We start from the raw sequence: 22,774 nt of genomic DNA on the forward strand, positions 1-22,774 counted from the left end.
GTCTCCCAGCAGGAAGGGACGGGTCTGGGAGACAACTCCAGACAACAGGCCCCGATCCTCGGCGGGGAAAGGCCGGGCACCCTCCGTGTAGCTGAAACATCTCACGGAATCTCCGCCGGTCGCTTCAGCTCTGCCTTCGAAAGGATTCACGACCCGCCGGTGGTGCAGCCGAAACCCGAGGCGCAGCTCCCGGTCTCCGGCCTCACTCAGTCCCGGTCCCAAACTCCGGCCGGCGTCCCTCCCACTGACAACCCTCAGCCAATGAGAGCAACCCGCTCACAGCGGTGATCGCTGATTGGCTGCGAGTGTGTGAGGACGGGCTGCTGCTGGGAGCTGGAGGTGTCAGTCACAGTTTGTTCTCAGAATTAAAGGAAAATCCACTAAACTCAAATTTCAAAAATAAATTTTATTATCAGAGTGCAGATAAGTCACCACATACAACCCCGAGAAGCATCTTCCTGCGGACATACTTAGAAAAAGTATAGAATAGTAAACATAACAGAAGCAGGCAGTGAAAGATCAGCCAGAGAGCTGAAGGTTACAAACTGTGCGAATGCAAATACAGAAACAGGATAAATAACAAGAGCATGAAATAACCGCAGCGGCTGCCGATGGATCTCCGGAGCTCTCACCGCTCCCCTGTGCGATCCGACGGGCGGAAGGCCAAGGGAGAACAAGGCGTAAAGGGAAACTCATGATATAGAAAATAAGAAACAAGAGAAGGCGTTGCCATTCGGCCCGTTGCACTGTTCTGCCCCTCACTCAGAACATGGCTGATATTTGACCTCAGCGCCACTTTCCTGCAACGTTCCCAACATCGCCGAGCCCCTAAGTGTGTCCGTTTAATTTAGAAAACTTGTGGAGAAAACTCCAAATATTCATCGCACTGTGTTGGGGAAAGTTCTCCTCAGCTCAGTGCTGAGGTGATCACGGATTTTGAGACTGTGACCCCTTGTTCCACTGCCCAGCCAGGAGAATCATCATTCCTGCCCCTATCCTGTAAATACCCTGTTAGACCGTGTCTGTCTCAGTCAGGAAGCTTCTCCATGTGAACCCTGTGTTAATGAAATTGGTGACAGTTCTTTCAGACCAGCAGCTTTCACCACAAGAACACCAGACAGTGGTCAGCACATTATGTCCTGCAGTTACTGCAGGAGAAGTGGAGTGGTTCCCTGAGCAGACAGTGCAGACCATCTGGCAGAATGCCTCATCACCAGATCTCACCAACAGGCACCAAGACCTCGCCTGTCTGGTGGCGAGGGGGCCCCTCCCAGTCTGATCCTTGCTGCATGCCCGGAGTTCACTCCCACAGCGCGCTGCCCCGAGATTACTGCAGTGGAGACGAAAGGGCCCCTCCCAGTCTGATCCTTGCTGCATGCCCGGAGATCAGTCCCACAGCGCGCTGCCCCGAGATTACTGCAGTGGAGACGAGAGGGCCCCTCCCAGTCTGATCCTTGCTGCATGCCCGGAGATCACTCCCGCAGCGCGCTGCCCCGAGATTACTGCAGTGGAGACGAGACGGTCACTCGCCTCTTTGCGGACTGTGGGCTGGCGAAGATCTGTGGAGAAAGATGCAAGGGCCTGTGCCACAGCAGCTGCGTGACAGAAGGCTCACTGATCCTCGGGCTGTTCCCAGGGCGCGCTGGAAAACGGACAGCGAATGCTGCTGGAAGATCGGGGAAACTCAGGGAAAGATGCCCGAAACTTGTTGGCCTGCCATCACACCGAGATGTCCGGAGATCAGCACTTCCCAACCTGGGGTCCACGGTTACTGGTATTGGTCTTTGGCATAATAATGTTTGGGAATCCCTGTCGTACAGAAATGCTGCCGACTGGCACATTCCAGACTACAGGGACACCATTGGAACTATCGGGTCCCTCTACTGCTCGACTGGGAGAGGCCGTGTTGGCCACCACCCCAGGGGGCGCATGAGCGTCAACAGACAACAGAATACCCCATAAAGAACGAATGTAAATTCATTGCGTAAAGGTATTGGCACGTTGTACGTCGGCCGAGACCCTCGGGCCTACCCGGAGAATACGTGAGGAAGAAGGTAAAGCTGCGCAAGCGCGGGTGACGGGCGCGGGCTTTAAAAAGCGGCCCACTTTCAGGAGCGGGCAGCCGAGTGCGCAGGAGCAGAGTGCTGGGCTTTGGCTCAGCGGGCTTCGGCGCAAGAGGACTTCGGAGAGAGGAAATCGGTGAGTATGAGTACGTGCTTTTCATTTATTCTGACTAATCTGGGATCAGGTAATGGGGGAGACAGTTAGAGCAGTGGTGTGCTCTGTATGCAGTATGTGGGAGGTCAGGGTCAACACAGTTGTCCCTGATGACCACACCTGCAATAGGTGCATCCAGCTGCAGCTCCTATCAGACCGAGTTAGGGAATTGGAGCAGGAGCTGGATGAACTACGGATCATTCGGGAGGTGGAGGCAGAGATAGATAAGAGTTATCGGGAGGCAGTCACACCGAAAAAACAGGAAGTAGGCAAATGGGTGACAGTCAAGAGAGGCAGGGGGAGCAGACAGAGAGAGAAGAGAAACCCTGTGGCCGTTCCCATCAACAATAAGTATACCGTTTTGGATACTGTTGGTGGGAATGACCTACCAGGAACAAGCTGAACTGGTCCTATCTCTGGCACTGAGGTTGGACCCGTGACTAGGAAGTGGAGGAGGGAAGAGAAGAGAGCGGTATTGATAAAGGATTCTATAGTCAGGAGGGCGAATAGGAGATCTTGTGGGGAAGATCGGGAGTCTCGGCTGGTATGTTGCTTCCCTGGTGCCGGGGTCCGAGACAGCTCAGATCGGGTGCAGGTTATTTTCGAGAGGGAGGGCGAGAATCCAGATGTTGTGGTCCATGTAGGGATAATGGAGACATGGCTGCAGGGAGATCAAACCTGGGAAATGAATGTGCAAGGGTATACGTGCTATCGTAAGGACAGAAATGTGGGCAGAGGGGGTGGGGTGGACCTGTTGGTGAGGAATGAGATTCAGTCCTTTGCAAGGGGGGACATAGGGTCAGGAGAAGTAGAGCCTTTGTGGATAGAACTGAGGAACAGTAAGGGCAAAAGGACCCAAATGGGTGTTGTCTACGGGCCACCAAACAGTAGCATGGATATGGGGTGCAAGTTGAATAGGCAGTTAACATTGGCATGTGGCAAAGGTACTGTCGCAGCAGTTATGGGGGATTTCAACATGCAGGTGAACTGGGAGAATCAGGTTGGTGCTGGACCACAGGATAGGGAGTTTGTAGAGTGCCTACGGGATGCATGCTTGGAACAACTTGTACGAGAGCCGACCAGGGACAAGACTATTCTGGATTTAGTGTTATGTAATGAACAGGATTTGATAAGCGATCTCGCAGTGAAGGAGCCATTAGGAGGTAGTGATCACAATATGATAAGCTTTTATCTGCAATTTGAGAAGGATAAGGGCAGATCCGAGGTGTCAGTGTTGCAGTTGAACAGGGGAGACTATGGAGCCATGAGGGATGAGCTGGCCAAAGTTGACTGGATGGATAGCCTAGCAGAAAAGACAGTGGAACAGCAATTCCCAGTATTCTTGGGAATAATGCACAAGGTGCAAAATCAGTTCATCCCCCAGAGATGGAATGATTCAAAGGGGGGAAAGGGGCCTCAGTGGTTGACAAAGGAAGTCAGAGACTGCATAGCATTAAATAAAAGGAAATATGACAGAGCTAAGGTGAGTGGGAGGACAGATGATTGGGAAGTTTTTAAGGAGCAACAGAACTTAACTGAAAAGACAATACGGGGAGAAAATACGAGGTATGAACGCAAGCTAGCTAGGAATATACAGGAAGATAGCAAAAGCTTTTTTAGCGATGTGAAGAGAAAGAAGATAGTTAAGAACAATGTTGGGCCCTTGAAGAATGAATTGGGTGAAATTGTCGTGGGAAACAGAGAACTGGCAGAAGAATTTAATGAGTACTTCACTAAGGAAGACACAAGCAATCTCCCAGATGTATGGATGGGCCAAGGACATAGGGTAACAGAGGAAATGAAACAGATTGACATTCGGAAGGAAACGGTGATGAGAAGAATGATGGGACTGAAGGCTGACAAATCCCCAGGTCCAGATGGTCTGCATCCTAGGGTACTAAGGGAGGTGGCCCTGGAAATTGCGGATGCATTGGTAATCATTTTCCAATGTTCCTTAGATTCAGGATCAGTTCCTGAGGATTGGAGAATGGCTAATGTTATCCCACTTTTTAAGAAAGGAGGGAGGGAGCAAACAGAGAACTATCGACCTGTCAGCCTGACATCGGTGTTGGGAAAGATGCTAGAGTACATTATTAAGGATGAAATAGTGGCATATCTAGATAGAGTGATATGATTGGGCCGAGCCAGCATGGATTTACCAAGGGTAAATCATGCTTGACTAAACTGTTGGAGTTTTTGGAGGATGTAACCAGGAGGTTAGATGGGGGAGATCCAGTGGATGTAGTGTACCTCGATTTTCAGAAGGCATTTGATAAGGTCCCACATACGAGATTGTTGGGTAAAATCAAAGCTCAGGGCATCGGGGGAAGGCATTGACATGGATTGAAAACTGTTTGGCAGATGGAAAGCAAAAGGTAGCGGTGAATGGGTGTTTCTCGGAATGGCAGGTGGTGACTAGTGGGGTGCCACAGGGCTCGGTATTGGGACCACAGATGTTTACCATTTACGTTAACAATTTGGATGAAGGCATAGAAAATAACATCAGCAAGTTTGCTGATGATACTAAGCTGGGTGGCAGTGTGACATGTGATGAGGATGTTAGGAGAATTCAGGGTGACTTGGATAGGCTGGGTGAGTGGGCAGATACTTGTCAGATGGCGTTTAATGTGAATAAGTGTGAGGTTATCCACTTTGGGAGTAAGAACAGGAAGGCAGATTATTATCTGAACGGTGTAGAGTTGGGTAAGGGAGAAATACAAAGAGATCTCGAGTCCTTGTTCATCAGTCATTGAAGGTGAATGAGCAAGTGCAGCAGGCAGTGAAGAAGGCTAATGGAATGTTGGGCTTTATTACAAAGGGAATTGAGTACAAGAGCAAGGAAATCCTCTTCCATTTGTACAGAGCCCTGGTGAGGCCACACCTGGAGTATTGCGTACAGTTTTGGTCTCCAGGGTTAAGGAAGGACATCCTGGCTGAAGAGGAAGTGCAGCGTAGATTCACGAGGTTAATTGCTGGGATGTCTGGACTGTCTTACGCAGTGAGGTTAGAGAGACTGGGCTTGTACACGCTGAAATTAAGGAGATTGAGAGGGCATCTGATTGAAACATATAAGATTATTAAGGGATTGGGCAAGATAGAGGCAGGAACTATGTTCCAGATGCTGGGAGAGTCCAGTACCAGAGGGGATGGTTTGAGAATAAGGGGTAGGTCATTTAGGACAGAGTTAAGGAAAAACTTCTTCTCCCAGAGAGTTGTGGGGGTCTGGAATGCACTGCCTCGGAAGGTATTGGAGGCCAATTCTCTGGATGCTTTCAAGAAGGAGCTAGATAGGTATCAAGGATAGGGAAATCAAGGGATATGGGGACAAGGCAGGAACCGGGTATTGATAGGAGTTGATCTGCCATGATCTCAAAATGGCGGAGCAGGATCGGAGGGCCGAATGGGCTACTTCTGTACCTATTGTCTATTGACTATTGTTTTATCATTCTGAATAAAGCTTATAAAGCTTATTTTGATACAATAAAAGTATCAACATCTGATCAGTATCCAGCGTGAAGGAGACCAGGCCTTTTACTGGAGACAGGACAGACATGGGTCAAGTCACGAAGTTTTTCTCACGAAGGGCTGTTGAAATCAGTACCTTACCGAAAAAAATAACATTTTCCACCCTGTGACGTAGAATGTCCAGTCCTGTGCTTTTTCCTGCAACCACAGGTCGGTCATCACCACTGAATCTCTCTCCTCACAGCACAATATTCTCTCCGCATCCCCAGTTTAATGGCATGTTTTCACTGTTTACTTATTCACCGTTTTGCACTCCACTCTGACTCTCTTAGACCTGGAGAAAGATTAAAAAAACGAGCTGCTGGAGGAACTCAGCGGGTCGGGCAGCATCTGTGGAGGGAAATGGACAATCGACATTTCGGGTTGAGACAGTTCAGATGAAGGATCTCGATCCGGAACGGTCCTTCCGATCGGAGCGATGGGGCCTTTGGACATTCAGCTGACGTTTTTTTGTCGCTCTAGGTGTTTACGAGATGGGGTTGCTGGGCTTATGGCCAACTCACCATCTCTTTATCCTCTGTTATTATGCATCCAGCCTCATTTTCTAGCTGTCCTATATCCACTCTCATCTCTGTTTTATTTTTTTACAATACTTGAAAAACAATTTGATATTGTTTGCTATCTTGTTTTCCAAAGATAGGTGTGTAAAAAGGGCCAGAAGGATCATTGGATACCAGAGTCACCCCAACCACAACCTGTACCAGTTGCTACCATCCGGGATACGGTACCGCAGCATAAAAGCCGGGAGCAACAGGCTCCGGGACAGCTTCTTCAACCAGGCCAGTTCAATTCAAATCAATTTCTTGTTTATTTTTTCCCACCCAATCATCCTTTTAGTTCCTCTCTGTCGATATTTCAAAGCTTCCCAATCCTCTCTCTTCCGAATAATTTTTGTTTAGTTGTATGCCCTCTCCTTTGCCTTTACATTAACTTGTCTTCCCTTGTCAGCCATGGTTGAACTATTTCGCCATTTGAGTATTTATTTATTTTTGGAGTATATCTATCCTCATTTTCCCAGAAACTGACACCATTTCTGCTCTGCTCTCATCCCTGCCAGCATCTCCTTCCAATTTGCTTTGGCCAACTCCTCACTCAGACCGCTGTAATTTCTTTCACTCCTCTGAAATACTACAACATCAGACTTTACTGTCTCCTTATCAGATTTCAAGCTGAACTCGGTCATGTTGTGAGCTCTGCCTCCTAAGGTTTCTTTTAACTACTCCCCTCTGGTTCAATACATAACACCCAACCCAGTAGAGCTGTTCCCCGAGTAGGCTCAACGACAAACTGCTCTAGAAAGCCATCACATTGCATTCAACAAACTCACTCTCTTGAGATCCTTTACCAACCTGATTTTCCCAATTGACCTGCATGTTGAAATCTCCCGTGATTATCATAACATTGTCCTTTTCATCAGCCTTTTCTATTTCCAGTTGTAATCTGTGGGCCTCAACCCACTGACTGTTGGGAGGCCTGTATATGACTGGTGTCTGTGTCATTTTTACTTTTGCAATTCCTTACCTCAACCCACAAGATTCAACATCTTCCAATCCTATGTCACATCTAGCTGCTGATTTACCAGCAGAGCCACACCACCCCATCGGCTTCCTTCCTTCCTCCGATACATTGTGTAACCTTGAACATTCAGATCCCAACTACAACCATCCTTCAGTCAAAATTCAGTGATGGCCAGAACATCATACCTAACAATCGGTAATAGTGCAACAAGATCATCCACCTTATTTCTCATACTCCATATATTGGAATATAACACTTGGTGTACTGTATCTGCTACCCTTTTTAATTCTGCATCCCTAATGCACTGATACTCACCCTACTGGCTGCAATTTTCTCCTCTCATCTGTCCGCCCTATCTGACAGTCTGACTGGACGCTATCTTTGCATTTTTACCATCAGTCTTATCCCTTCACTCCAGTTCCAACACCCCCCCCCCACCAAATTAGTTTCAATCCTCCCCAACAGCTCTATCAAACCTCTCTGTGAGAATATTGTTCTCCCTCGGGTCGAGGTGCGACCCATCCCTTTTGAGTAGGTCATTCCTCCACCAGAAGAGATCCCAATGATCCAAGAACCTGAATCCCTGTCCCCAGCACCATCTTCTCAGCCATGTTTATCTGTCAAATTATCCTGTTTCAACCCTCACCAGCACGTATCACATGCAGCAATCTGGAAATTACAACCCTGGGGGTGCTGCTTCAGTGCTTTCTACCAAGCTCTCCAAATTCTATTTTCAGGACCTCTTTGTTTTTACTTCCAATGTCATTGTCACAAATTTACAAAGATATCTGGCTCTTTTCCCTCCCTCTCTAAAATGCTGCAGACACGATTCGAGGCATCCCTGACCCTGGCACCCAGGAGGCAACATACCATTCGAGTGTCCCGTTCACATCAATAGAATCTCCTGTCTGTTCCCCTGATGATTCCCTAATGCACTGATACCCATCCCTGACCCTGGCACCCAGGAGGCAACATACCATTCAGGTGTCCCGTTCACATCAATAGAATCTCCTGTCTGTTCCCCTGATGATTCCCTAATGCACTGATACCCATCCCTGACCCTGGCACCCAGGAGGCAACATACCATTCGGGTGTCCCGTTCACATCAATAGAATCTCCTGTCTGTTCCCCTGGCGATTCAGGCCCCGATCACGACCACTCCCCTCTTCTGCCTCTAACAACAATGAGAGATGCTGATCCGGAAGGGGGAAGACCTGTGTCAGTCAGAGTCTGCACTCACAGGGCACATGAACGACTTGTGTATTTTCCTGACAATCCCTATCACCACACTGATACTCATTTTTATTCCTGACAATATTATTGTCAGTATTAAATTCTCAGCTCCTCTGGTAGATCCAAACTTATGTCCTGGTGTGTTAATGCATTTGCCTGGGTTTGGAACACAGTGGTTCATCTGACAGTCCCGTATATTGATTGTGTTGTGACCCTGTGCTGGTGTGTTCAGGGGTCTGACATCTCCAGCTGACCATGTGACAGTGATGCCTCCCAGTCAGTGGGGTTGATGTGGAATAAACTTCAGTTCCCCTTCAGCCCAGTATTACAGACAATCTTTGCCTCACATTGGAACTAAATTGAGCTTCATAAACAAGGGGAAATGAATCGTTGTACGTTTTACCTCGATTAATAGCATCAAGCGTTTCTCTCAGCACTGTGTTCAACAAATAGGGTTGATCGAAGTTTTCAACTGGTAGGGTCTCATCTGTCACTGCTAATTCCTGGACATCGTCATTAATCCTGTAAATATTAAACTACTGGTTATAAATTGCTATTCTGAACTATCTTACAAATCCATTCAGTGTTTCAGTAAAGAGCCTGTCCTACCTCCTGTTCCGACGAGCTTCCTCCTGAAATAAATAAAACACAAATCTGATTAGACTTGGACTTACTGTCCACATCCTGCATTTCATCCAAATCATTACAAGGTGTTGAAAATTCCCACTCCCACAATCACTCAGACACACGGACAATACAGAACCATGGGGTAAATGACAGGGAAAGTTTATGAATGTCATACCATTACTGAGAGGATGAAACTTACAGCGAAGACAGGACAGGCTGTGCATTATCATCTGGATATGAAGTCAGTCTGATAGGATGGAGGAATTTAAGATCAGTGATGTATGTGATTGTGTGCGGGTGGAGGAAGTACCTCTATTTATGGGGAGACTTGTGGGGAGATGTAATTCCAGATGGATTTTAACAAATTCCACAAGAAATTTAGTGAAGAGGATGTGAAACTCGCTGCCACAGGAGTGGATGAAATGGAACAGCAGAGTGACTGTAATGGGGAGGCTGGATAAACACGTGAGGGACCAGGGAGTTCGGGGCACTGTTGCTGGGTGTGGTGAGTAGGTGGCAGGGGGCTTGTGAAGCAGGGAAACTGATAGAAGATGGACCTAATGGCCTGTTTATGATAGAGAATGGGATATAATCCCATGTGAAATATATCCAGAAAATAAAGAGACAGTGAAAGTTTCCATAATCTGATGGAAACCGGATATGGAGGATAAGTCTAATGTGTGGGTCACATTCTTTGTTCTCACTGATTGACAAAGACCCTCACACCCTCCGCACCAGACACACGCACAGCCTGTGACTGGAACCGGGTGTTAATGGGAGTTTCAAAGGATATTTAATGCGGTATTTAAGGAAACAGTCAGCAGCTCTGTGTTATGATCGGAGTAAATAATTTCAGAGAGATTTGCATTTTGTCCTGGGGTGTACAGAAGTTGTGGAAGCCCAGTTTTAGGACAATAGACAATAGGTGCAGGAGTAGGCCATTCGGCCCTTCTAGCCAGCACAGCCATTCACTGTGATCATGGCTGATCATGCATAATCAGTACCCCGTTCCTGCCCTCTCCCCAAATCCCTTGACCGCACGATCTATAAGAGCTCTATCTAACTCTCTCTTGAATGCATCCAGAGACTTGGCCTCCACTGCCTTCTGGGGCAGAGCATTTCACATATCCACCACTCTCTGGGTGAAAAAGTTTTCTGCATCTCTGTTCTAAATGGCCTACCCCTTATTCTTAAACTGTGGCCTCTAGTTCTGGACTCACCCATCAGCGGGAACATGCTTCCTGCCTCCAGCGTGTCCAATCCCTTCATAATCTTATTATTATGGGACAACAACAACCCTGAATAGTTGCATCAATTGTCTGGTGAGAAACAGTTTACTGCCATTTGTAAATGTTGTGTGTAGGAGCAACATATCTGTTTTCTGTCTGCATTGTATTCTGTGTTACGTGTTTATTATGGTAACTCGTCACGTGAGTGGGGATGTGGTAAAGGCGAAGGGGAAAGGTTACGTATCTGTACTTTGTTCTGGGCAGTTTTGAGCTGGGGACGGGCGGATGTCATTCTGTTCTTGACCGCTGTGTTGCAGCTTACTTTACAATGAATTACCCTGAAGTTTCATCGCTTCAAGATTATATTTTGCTAATGAAGGACTGAAAGCATATCGTGGACATTTTAAAATGTCATTATTAGAGTGATTGGAGGGCGCATCATGCAGGTATAACAGCTTGTGTGAGATCGCCAGCAGCGGCAATTGATTTGTTAGAATTGGCCTCTGAGCTGTGTTTATTTCAAATAGACCACTGTTCATTCAGTGCCCTTTGACAGAAACAAATTGAAATATAATTCCTCACCTTGAGAAATATCACACTGTCTTTTTGATCCATCTGTTCCTTTAACTTTGTGATTTCCTCCTGAATAATCCTTATATTCTCTTGAAGAGCCAGAAGATTTTTCTCCATTGGGTTGAGAATCCTCTTCTCCTCTTCCCTGAGATCCCTGAGTAAGCTCTGCTCTTTCTCAGTGATAATCTGGCGCAGTTCAGCAAACTGGGATGTGATGTGGGACTGAAGGCTGTGTGACTGTTCCTGTTGAATGAAAGGTGAAGATTAATATACTGCATTGCTGTGCTCTGTTTCCTTTTGTCGTTCAGTTCGGTCTATTGGAGTCCATGCTACTTCTGAGTGCATTCCCGTCAACACCATTCCCTCACGTTTTCCTGAAACCTACTCTCACTTATTGACCCATAAACTCCCATCTGATTCACACACACCCTCCCCACCTTCACAGGGTTAACGGTAATTAGCCATTCATCCGGAATGTCCTTGAGATGTGTCGGATTCTCTCGTGGTCACAGGGGGAGCATGCAAACTCCACAAAGACAGCACCAGAGGTCAGGATCGAACCCAGGTCACTGGAGCTGCGATACTCGGCTATTCTGCATTAAAGGGAGCAAAACTCGACAGTAAAATCAGAAATCCCGCTCAGGAAGCCTCACCCGAACTCCGGAAATCTTCTCTTTCTGTTGCTGCTCCTTTCCCTGGAAGTCTGATTTCTTTTTTGTGAGAGAGTCTAAGGAAGATTTTAGCTGATCCTGGAAGTCAGAGAGTGAAGGAAATAGAAACAAAGATGCTTCAAAAGTAACAGGAGATCAAACCCGATTATCACACAAAATGCCGGAGGAACTCAGTGAGTCAGGCAGCATCTATTCAGGGGAAATAAACAGTCGGTGTTCCGGGATGAGACCCTTCATTAGGACTGGGAAGGAATGTGACAGGAGCCAGAATAAAATGGTTGGGGATGAGAACCAGCTGACAGGTGACGGGTGAGATAGCGTGAGGGGGACGTGGGGGAGGGTGATGAAGTGAGAAGCTGGGAGGGGACAGGTGGAGGAGGTAAAGGGCTGGAGAAGAAGGAATCTAATACGAGAGGACAATCGACCAAGGAACTGGGCTGTTTGCGGCCCTGAATGGTGACGAGGGAGGAGGTTAGGAGTCAGGTGTAGCAAAGGACAAAGGAAATATGTTAAGTTAACGTTAGTTTTTACCTTGTAGATTTTAACAGCTTCTTTAATCGGCATGAAGCGGTGCTCTCTGTGCTCCTGCGCGTCTCTACAGACCAGACAGATCAGTGTCCTGTCCGTTTCACAAAACAGCTTCAATTCTTCCTCATGTTCCTCGCAGTGACGTTTACTTTCCTTCCCTTTCGGATTCAGGTTTAGATTTCGAAATTTTTCAGCCAGATTTGCTAAGGCCCGATTCACCCTGAGGGTACGGTCAGCAAACTCCTCTCTACATTCCGGGCAGGAGTTTCTCTCCTCCCTTTCCCAACACCGTGTGATACAAGACCGACAGAAGTTGTGTCCACACTCCAGTGTAACCGGATCGGTGAAGAAATCCAGGCAGACGGGACAAATCACCTCCTCGCTCAAACTCTCGGTCTCTCCTTTCGAAGCCATGTTAACTCCAGCACTTCCTGATTCAGAATGCTTCCGCGTTCCGGGAGCTGCTGATCCCCTGCAGTACCGGGATTGTCCACTACGCGCGCTGCAGACTCGGGGAATCACACAACACACACACAATGCTGGTGGAACACAGCAGGCCAGGCAGCATCTATAGGGAGAAGCACTGTCGACGTTTAGGGCCGAGACCCTTCATCAGGACAGCAGTAATCGTGCTGCCCGTTGGAGAGATCTGGTGATGAGGCATTCTGCCAGATGGTCTGGACTGTCTGCTCAGGGAACCACTCCACTGTGTCCATCCAGTCCTTCTCCTGCAGTAACTGCAGGACATTCCGTGCTGACCACTGTCTGGTGTTCTTGTGGTCAAAGCTGCTGGTCTGAAAGAACTGTCACCAATTTCATTAACACAAGGTTCACATGGAGAAGCTTCCTGACTGAGACAGACACAGTCTCATGGGGTATTTACAGGGTAGGGGCAGGAATTATGTTTTTCCTGGCTGGGCAGTGGAACCAGGGATCGCAGACTCAAAATCCGAGGCCACCTCAGCAGGACTGAGATGAGGAGAAATTTCCCCAACACAGTGCAGTGAATATTTGGAGTTTTCTCCACAAGTTTCCAAAAGTAAACGGACATATTTAGGAGCTCGGCGATGTTGGGAACGTTTCAGGAAAGTGGCGCTGAGGTCAAAGTTCAACATGTTCTGAGTGAGGGGCAGAACAGTGCCACGGGCCGAGTGGCAACGCCTGCTCCTGTTTCTTATTTTCTAAATCACGAATTTACCTTTGCGCCTTGTTCTCCCTTGGCCTTCCGCCTGTCGGATTGCACAGGGGAGCGGTGAGAGCTCCGGAGATCCATCAGCAGCCGCTCCGGTTATTTCATGCTCTCGTTATTTTATCGGTGTTTCTCTGTTTTTGCACAGTTTGTTACCTTCAGCACTCTGGCTGATCTTTCACTGCCTGCTTCTGTTATGGTTACTATTCTATACTTTTTCTAAGTACGTCCGCAGGAAAATGCTTCTCGGGGTTGTATGTGGTGATTTATCTGTACTCTGATAATAAAATTTACTTTGAAATTTGAGTTTCGGGGATTTTCCTTTAATTCTGAGGACAAACTGTGACTGACATCTCCAGCTCCCAGTAGCAGCCCGTTCTCACACACACACAGCCAATCAGCGATCACCGCTGGGAGAGGGATGCTGCCATTGGCTGAGGGGTGTCAGTGGGCGGGACGCTGTTTGGACCGGGACCGAGTGGGCCGGAGACCGGGAGCTGCGCCTCTGGTTTCGGCTGCACCACCGGCGGGTCGTGAATCCTTTCGAAGGCAGAGCTGAAGCGACCGGCGGAGATTCCGTGAGATATTCCAGCTACACGGAGGCGCCCGGCCTTTCCCCGCCGAGGATCGGGGCCTGTTGTCTGGAGTTGTCTCCCAGACCCGTCCCTTCCTGCTGGGAGACGGGAGCTGCCCCGCAGCGGCTGCCGGTGGATCTCCGGAGCTCTCACCGCTCCCCTGTGCAATCCGAACGGCTGAAAACCAAGGGAGAACAAGGCGCAAAGGTAAACTCGTGCTTTAGAAAATAACAAACAGGAGCATGTCTGGCCATTCGGCCCGTTGCGCCTATTCCACCCTTTCCTCAGAATAGTCCTTTATTTTTAAATCTTTTTTTTGAGTTTAAACAAACATAAATGAAACACGAATACAAAGAGCTTGAGAGTACGTAATTAATAGGTTAAGGTATAAATAGAAATAGATGATAATAACCTCCCAAACTCATAGTGGTTACAAAAAAAGAGGAAAAAAATGAAAAAGAATCCTAACCGACATGGGCCATTGCATTATATCAATTATACACAGTAGCGTCAATAACTCCGCACCTCCATCCAAATAATTAAGGACAATAAAAGTCAGGTTCAGGAAAAGTCGGTTTAGTTTATATGAAAATGTTGAATAAATGGTCTCCAAGTTTCTTCATATTTAACTGAAGGGTCAAAGACAACACTTGTAATTTTTTCTAAACTCAAACAAGAAATAGTTTGAGAAAACCACTGTAATATCGTTGGTGGATTAAAATCTTTCCAATTCAATAGGATAGATCCTCTAGCTGTTAATGTAACAAATGCAATTATCCGCCAAGCTGGGGGGGGGGGGGTGGGGAATAAACGACTATTATCCACCATTGGTAAACTGAAAATTGCAGTAAAAGGATGTGGTTGCAATTTGATATTCAGAACTGTTGAAATAATACCAAAAATATCTTTCCAATAGTTTTGCAAACAGGGGCAAGACCAGAACATGTGGGTCAATAAAGCGACTTCAGAATGACATCTGTGACAGGCTGGATTAACATAAGAATAAAATCGAGCGAGTTTATCCTTGGACATGTGAGCCCTATGAACAACCTTAAATTCTATTAGGCATGTTTAGCACAAATAGAAGAAGAATTGATTAATTGTAAAATATTCTCCCACTGCCCTGTGAGTATAAGACAATGAAGTTCTTTTTCCCATTCCTTCTTATTTTTTTCTGATACTCCTAGCTGTATTTTCATGATCATATTATAAATGATGGCTACTAAACCCTTCTGGCACGGATTCAGAGCCAGAATTTTTTTCTGTAATGTCCATTGGACATAAATTCAGAAAAGACTAACATTCAAGAAATTTCAAACTTGCAAGTATCTTAAAAAAAATGAGTTTTAGGCTGGATAGCTGTTCAAAGGACATAAAACTGTTATCTAAAAATAGATCACAAAAACATGTTATACCTTTTGCTTTCCATAACACAAAGGCTTAGTCCATAAAAGAGGGCTGGACAAAAAGTTAGAAATAATAGGGGTTGATAAGATAAACTTATTCAAGCTGAAGAATTTATGAAATTGAAACCATATTCTTAGTGTATGTTTAACTACAGGATTAGTTATTTGTTTATTTGGTTTAGATAAAGCAAAAGGAGGCAAAGATCCTAAAATAGAAAAGAATGAGAAGTCTTGTACAGATTTACACTCCAAATTTACCCATTGTGGGCAAGGTACTACGACCAATTCTCGTGTCCAAGGTATTAACTATCGGATGTTAACTGCCCAGTAGTTTGGCAAAGCCAAACCACCTTCCTACTTAATCTTCTGTAAATATTTCTTACTTAATCTAGGATTTTTATTCTGCCACATGTACGAAGATATTTTGCAATCAATAATATCAAAAAAAGATTTAGGAATAAAAATTGGTAATGCTTCGATTAAATATAAAAATATGGGTAATACTATCATCTTGTTAGTATTAATTCGACCAACCAATGACAGAGATAATGGGGACCACCTGATAACAAGTTGCTTGATTTGTTCAATTAAAGGTAAAAAATTAACTTTAAATAAACCCTTATGTTTCTTGGTAATTTTAATACCCAAATAAGTAAAATGATCTGTGACAACTTTAAACAGTAAGTGTTTATAAATTGGCACTTGCATATTTAATGGAAATAATTCACACTTATTAAAATTCAGTTTGTAGCCAGAAAAGCTACTAAACTGAGCAAGCAAGGATGAAATAGCAGGAATAGATCTCTCAGGGTCAGATATGTATAGTAACAAATCATCAGCATATAATGATAACTTATAAGTCCCTTACCCACATGTAATACCAAAAATATTAGGTGATTCACGAATGGCAACGGCTAAAGGTTCCAAAGCAATGTCAAATAATAGAGGACTTAAAGGGCAGCCTTGCCTCGTCCCACGGGACAACTGAAAAAAAGGAGATCTTTGATTATCGGTAAGAACCGAAGCCAAAGATTTATAATACATTAATTTAATCCATGATACAAATTTTAAGCTTAAATTAAAATTCTGCAACGTATAAAATAAATATAGCCATTCAACTCTATCAAACGCTATTTCAGCATCAAAGGAAATGACATTCTAGTATTTTAGATGGAGAAGTATAAATTATATTAATAAATTTTCTAATGTTAAAAGATGAATAACAGTTTTTAATAAATCTGGTCTGATCTTCAGAGATAATTTGAGGTAGTACTTTTTCTAATCTGGTGGCAAGAATTTTGGTAAAAATCTTACAATCCGTTTTCAGCAAGGATATTGGCCGATAGGATTCACATTCAGTGGGGTCTTTATCTTTTTTAAGAATTGGAGAAATGGAGGCATCATAAAAAGATTGTGGTTATTTACCTATGGTTAACGCATCTTTAAAAATTTTACAAAACCATGGAGCGAGAAAAGAAGAAAAGGATTTTAAAAATTCAGCAGTATAACTGTCCGGACCAGGGACTTTACCTGAATTCATTGAAAAAGGGAGTGGGTTCCCTTTTCCAGACCCTGCCGGTGACTTGTGCCACTCCTCAGGGTTATATATGGAACCTCTCAGACAGGGACACGGAGTGGGTTCCCCTTTCCAGACCCTGCCCGGGGACTAGTGCCACTCCTCAGGGTTATATATGGCACCTCTCAGACAGGGACAGGGAGTGGGTTCCCCTTTCCAGACCCTGCCCGGGGACTTGTGCCACTCCTCAGGGTTATACATGGAACCTCTTGGGCAGGGACAGGGAGTGGGTTCCCCTTTCCAGACCCTGCCCGGGGACTTGTGCCACTCCTCAGGGTTATATATGGAAACTCTCGGGCAGGAACTGGGAGTGGGTTCCCCTTTCCAGACCCTGACCGGGGACTTGTGCCACTCCTCAGGGTTATATATGGAACTTCTCGGGCAGGGACAAGGAGTGGGTTCCCCTTTCCCAGGCAGATGCCCGAAGGTGACCGGGAGCCACCAGAGGGGCTGATGTAATACAAGCCATGGCACGGTGGGTCACTGAGGTAAGGGAACCCATTTGAATAACAGCCGGACTGCAGGCGGATTTTGGTGAATTTACCCAGTAACTACAGAGAAAAGGAGAATCCCTTGCGTACTTTATCGCTCGTTTTAAGGATACGTGTGACTCCAATGCCGGCAAACCGCTGGATCGATCAGTATGTCCAGCTGGCAGTGCAGACTTTTCTAAACTCTCTCAGGCCCAAGCCTGCCCACTCCTTTAAGTTAACTAATCTCAATTCGCTGTGTCAGACCTGGCCCCAGGTGACATAAATTCTGATGAATATGGACTCTTTAAAGGGACTGGGGAAAAGCGAGAGTGTGCACAGAGACCCGGTAGTGAGGAGATGGAGTTCAGGTCCCAACGAAGAACCCAGAACGGGTGGCAGGATCGTGCGGATGGTGCAGATGAAGAGGACACTTGGCTAAGGACAGAAACGGGGTTTGTAGAAAGAGGGGACATTGGGCCAGAGATTGTCGCACTGCAATCACAGACAAGAATAATAAGAGGCAGGATGAGAGCCTGGATGACAGTGACAGTTGTTCCCGGATGGGGCAGGCCAGAGGGGACGGATCGCAGTGATACTCGACAGAGTACCACATTTACTCTCCACTATCCCCTTGGTCCCGGATGGGGCAGGCCAGATTGGACGGATCACGGTGATAATTGATAGTGTGCCACATTTACTCTCCACAATCCCTTTGGTCCCGGATAGGACAGGCCAGAGGGGACGGTGATACAGGCGGCTGTGATCAGGCTCACAACACAGGCAGGCTCTTTTCTCACTGCTGTGATCAGGTAGAAGGTACAAGAGCCTCACGACTCGCCCCACCAGGGTTAGGGACAGTTACTACCCCTCAACCATCAGGCTGTGGAACAACACAGGATAACTGCACTCACTTGCTGTCCATAGAGATGCTCCCACAACAAATCATCGTAGTGGGACGGTCTCAAAATGAGTGAAATATGAGGTGGTTTGACTGAGACAGATCAAATTCCTGTCTCAGAATTAGAGGCACACAATCTCACAGGATATTTACAGCGGAAGGGCTGGAATGATGTTTCCTGCAAGGTGTGGAACTTGCGCTTACAGATTCAAAATCCGAGGACAACTCAGCAGGACTGAGATGAGGAGAAATTTCCTCAACCAGAGTGCAGTGAATCATTGCAATTATCTCCACAAGGTTCCTAAATTGAATGAACATATCCTGGGGCTCAGCGGTGATGGAAAGTTGCAGGAAAGTGGTGCTGAGGTCAAAGGTCAAGCAAGTTCTGATTGAAGGGCAGAAGAGGTGCAAGGGGCCGAATGGCCACACCTTCTCTGTTTCTTATTTTCTGAAACACGAGTTTACCTTTGCGCCTCACTGTTTCTTGTCCTGTCAGATTGAACAGGGAGTGCTGAAAGCACCGGACATCTATCGGCAGCCGCTGCGGTTATTTCATCCTCTCGTTGTTTATTTGCATTGGCGAAGTTTGTTGTCTTCTGCACTCTGGCTGATATTTCAGTGATCCAGATATAGTTACCGTTCTGCAGCTTTGCTCTGTATGTTTGTAGGAGTTGTATGTGGCGACTTATATGTACTCTGTTTGTTTCTGGAATAGTCACTTGGGGAATCTGAGGTGGAGGAGTATCTGGGGCTTATTTAAAATTATACAGTGTTTATTTGACAAGAATTAGTTCTGATATTGAAACGAACTGTTATTTTTGTGGTTTATATCCAGCGAATTTATTTCATCTGTTTTGGGATTGTGAGTATGTTAAAACATTTAGGGTTGATATTTGTCAATTTCGTAATGTGGATTTCAGTTTTTGTTTTCAAAATGTCTTATCTGGGTTTACTAATAACACCAAATCTCATGGGGATCATTGCTCTATCATAAATCTTTTGTTAATTTACATCAAATTTTATATCCGTAAATGCAATCACAGCAATAAGAAACCTTCATTTATATTTTTACATCAGATTTCAAACTATACATTTATAGTCTGAGAATTTCCCATAACCAGAAACCTGTAAAGACTGTACAAATCTGTCAAAGTTTTGTGTTATCTCTGTAAACGTTCTTGTTTTGTGACTCCTCTTAGATACAGTCCCTTCTGTCCAACAGTATTTAGAGCGGATTTCCTTGTTTATTTGTATATTTAAAGTTAACAGTTATATATTTGTTGCTGCACTTGTGTGACTCCCTGGCTCTGTTAGCATATGTTCAGTGTGTCTGTTTTTGTTTGTGTTCAATAAAAATTAAAAAATATTTAGAATAATAATAAAATTTACTTTGAACTTTGAGCCTCGGGGAACTTGCTTTGATTCTGAGAACAAACTGTGACTGACATCTCCAGCAACCGGCAGCAGCCCGCCCTCGGACACACTCACAGCCAATCGGAGATCACCACTGGGAGACTCTTGCCTCCATTGGCTGAGGAGTGTCAGTGGGCGGGACGCTGGGCGGACCGAAGTTTGGAACCGGGAACGAGTGGACCCGGTGAGAGACCCGAGATTGGGAGCAGATCCCCGGGTAAAGGCTGCAACAGCGGCCGGCGTTTTGAACCCTTCCGATGGCGGAGGTGAAGATTCGGGCGGAGATTCCGTGAGATGTTTCAGCCACACAGGGGGAGCCCGGTCTTTCCCCGCCGTGGATCGGGGCCTGTTGTCCGGAGTTTCCTCCCGGTCCTGTCTCCTGCTGCTGGGATCCGGGAGCTGGCCCGCAGCGGCTGCCGATGGAGCTCCGGTGTGTGAGCGCTCCCCTGTGCAAAAGGACAGGCTGAAGGTCACGGGAGAACCAGGCGCCAAGGTAAACTCGGACTTTAGAAATAAATAAACAGACTTTCCGTCTTTTCTGCCTTTCACTCAGAACATACCTGTGCTTTGACCTCAGCGCCACTTTCCCACAATGTTCCCAGCATCGCAGAACCCCAACACTTGACCTTCAAATTTAGAAACCTTGTGGAGAAAATTCTAAAGATTTGTTGCACTGGTGAGGAAATTTCTCCTCATCTCACACCTGCTGAGGTGAAATCGGATTCTGTGACTCCGGTTCCTCACCACAGCCAAAGGAAACATCATTCCTGCCTCTACCCTGTCAATACCCTGTGAGACTCAGTCTCAGTCAGACGGCCTTTTGTTTCTCTAATTTTGAGACAGGCCCGATCAGTATAATCTCTCCGAGGACACTACCCCACCTCCTATATCAATCTGGGAAAACTCTTCATTTCCTTCATCCCACAGGCTGACTCCGGGACGGAGACCAGACCTGTGCACAGTGTTCCATGTACGCTCTCACCAGGACCCCATATACCTTCAGAGGAGATCTTTATTCTTCTATTCAAACGTTCCTTCCTATTCAATCCTCTTCATTTAATATCGAACTCAAACAGTGAACAGACACAACGCAGCCTCAGCCATGAATTTAAAGGGCAGGTGTTGCAACAGTTTGAGCTTCATACCGGGTGCCACAGAGCAAGCAGGGTGTCACAAAGGGAGGAAGGTGGGAGTGTTGTATGCCTGAGCCCAGCTGTGTGTGTTTGTGTATCAGAATCAGGTTTAATATCACCCGCATATGTGGTGAAATTTGTTCATTTGTGTCTGCAGTACATTGTAATAAAAACTATAAATTACAACAAGTATTTATAAAATTAAATTTGAAGCAAAACATGAGGGAAAATACCGAGGAAATATTCTTGAGTTCATTGTCCATTCGGAAATCTGATGGTGGAGGGAAAAAGCTTTTCCTGAACCGGTGAGAGTGTCTCCAGGGTCCTGTACATCCTCCTTGATGGTAGCAACGAGAAGAGGTCATGTCCTGGGTGATGGGGGTCCGTAATGATGGATGCCACCTTTTTGTTGCATCATCTTTTTAATGTTTCCTGGATGCTGTGGTGCCCATGAAGGAGCTGGCTGAGTTTACAACTTTCTGCAGCATTTTCCGATCCTGTGCAGTGGCCTCTCCACACCAGGCAGTGATGCAACCAGTTAGAATGCTCTCCACAGTACATCTGTAGAAATTTGCAAGTGTCTTTAGTGACAGACCGATTCCCCTCAATCTCCGAATGAAATATAACCGATGTTGTGCCTTCATTGTAACTGCATCAATATGTTGGGCCCAGGATAGTTCCTCAGAGATGTTGACAGGCAGGAAATGGAAACTGCTCACCCTTTTCACTTCTGATCCCACGATGAGGACTGGTGTGTGTTCCCTCGACTTCCCCTTCCTGAATCCACAATCAATTCCTTTGTCTTCATGATGTTGAGTGCAAGGTTGTTGCTGTGACACCACTCAACTGGCTGATCTATCTCACTCCTGTACTCCTCCTCGTCACCGTCTGAAATTCCAGCAACAATAGTTGCGTCATCGGCAAGTTTATAGATGAGCCTAGACACACAGACGTGGTTTAGAGAGAGTGGAGCAGTGGACTGAGCACGCATCGTTGAGGTGTGCCGGTGTTGATTGTCAGCAAGGAGGAGATGTTATTTCTGATCCACACAGACTGTGGTCTCCTGGTGAGGATCCAGTTGCAGAACCTGACTTGTGTATTGCTATTGTCCAGGTGATCTAAGGCTGAGTGTGAGCCAGTGAGATTGCGTCTGTTGTAGGTATATTGTGATGATCGGCAAATTGCAGTGGGTCCAGGTCCATGCACAGACAGGAGTTGATTCTAGTCGTGACCAACCCCTCAAAGCACTTCATCACCGTAGATGTGAGCACCTTTGAGTAATTGTCATTGAGGCAGCTCAGCCTGTTCCTTTTAGGCACAGCTTTGATTGTCGCCCTTTGAAACAACTGTGTGTTTGTCTGTGTGTGCACGCTTGAAATAGTGATCCCAGTTTGATTTGGGGATTTTTCCTGTAGATGGGGTGCCTCAGAAGAGGGGTCATTGTGATGGGACGGTCATTCTGATCGGAGCGAAATGAATTACCCAGTAGATGCTGAACCTTTAGAAATTATAAGCCACTTGTGTGTTTGAGAGAGTATCTACAGATTTAAATGTAGAGTTCAAAATTTACAAAGTAAGTTTATTATCAAAGTTTACGCATGTCACCATGTTCAATCCTGAGATTGTTGTTTTGGGATAAACTCTGTAAATCCAAGAATCATGATTGAATCAATGAAAACCTGAACCCAACATCGTAGATAAAATACACTGAGCAAAAGACAACAAACTGTGCAAATGCAAAAGGAAATGATAACAATAAATATATAAGATGTAATGCTGAATCTTTGCAGGCTTCTGAGGAAATAGAGACATTGCAGTGCTTTCTTCGTAATTGCACTTACATGCTGGGCTCAAGACACATCCTCGTAAATGATGACATTGACGAATTTAAGGTTGCTGACCCTCTCCGCCTTTGATCTCTAATGAGAACTGGCTCATGGATATCCTGTTTCCTCCTCCTGATTTCAACAATCAGCTCCATGCTCTTGCT

At 45.9% G+C, this 22,774-nt stretch overlaps 1 protein-coding gene across 3 annotated transcripts; it reads right to left on the reverse strand.

Moving 5' to 3' along the window:
- Positions 1 to 386: 386 nt before the first annotated feature.
- On the reverse strand, positions 387 to 12,681 carry LOC132386394 (nuclear factor 7, brain-like). Of its 3 annotated transcripts, none has more exons than XM_059958654.1 (6): positions 12,125 to 12,681; positions 11,576 to 11,671; positions 10,932 to 11,165; positions 9,103 to 9,125; positions 8,897 to 9,015; positions 387 to 6,016 (listed from the first exon to the last, which is right to left on the reverse strand). In XM_059958654.1, exons 1-6 carry the CDS (start codon positions 12,533 to 12,535, stop codon positions 5,982 to 5,984), a joined length of 918 nt encoding a protein of 305 aa, XP_059814637.1. In that variant the 5' UTR covers positions 12,536 to 12,681; the 3' UTR covers positions 387 to 5,981. The 3 variants fall into 3 exon arrangements, with proteins under 3 accessions (XP_059814637.1, XP_059814636.1, XP_059814635.1); XM_059958653.1 differs by having other exon boundaries at positions 387 to 6,072; XM_059958652.1 differs by having other exon boundaries at positions 387 to 9,015.
- Between the last annotated feature and the right edge of the window lie 10,093 nt (positions 12,682 to 22,774).

This window comes from Hypanus sabinus, unplaced genomic scaffold, assembly GCF_030144855.1.
Source record: "Hypanus sabinus isolate sHypSab1 unplaced genomic scaffold, sHypSab1.hap1 scaffold_1141, whole genome shotgun sequence".
In the NCBI taxonomy this organism is placed as follows: domain Eukaryota; kingdom Metazoa; phylum Chordata; class Chondrichthyes; order Myliobatiformes; family Dasyatidae; genus Hypanus; species Hypanus sabinus.

Bases quoted from the DNA above. Each gene is read 5' to 3' on its own strand.
- LOC132386394 (XM_059958652.1), bottom strand. From the start codon at position 12,535: ATGGCTTCGAAAGGAGAGACCGAGAGTTTGAGCGAGGAGGTGATTTGT. The intron at 11,672-12,124 runs GTAAAAACTAAC...TCTGACTTCCAG, and splicing joins AAGCTGTTAAAATCTACAAG to GATCAGCTAAAATCTTCCTT. The intron at 9,016-9,102 runs GTAGGACAGGCT...TAATATTTACAG, and splicing joins GAAGCTCGTCGGAACAGGAG to GATTAATGACGATGTCCAGG.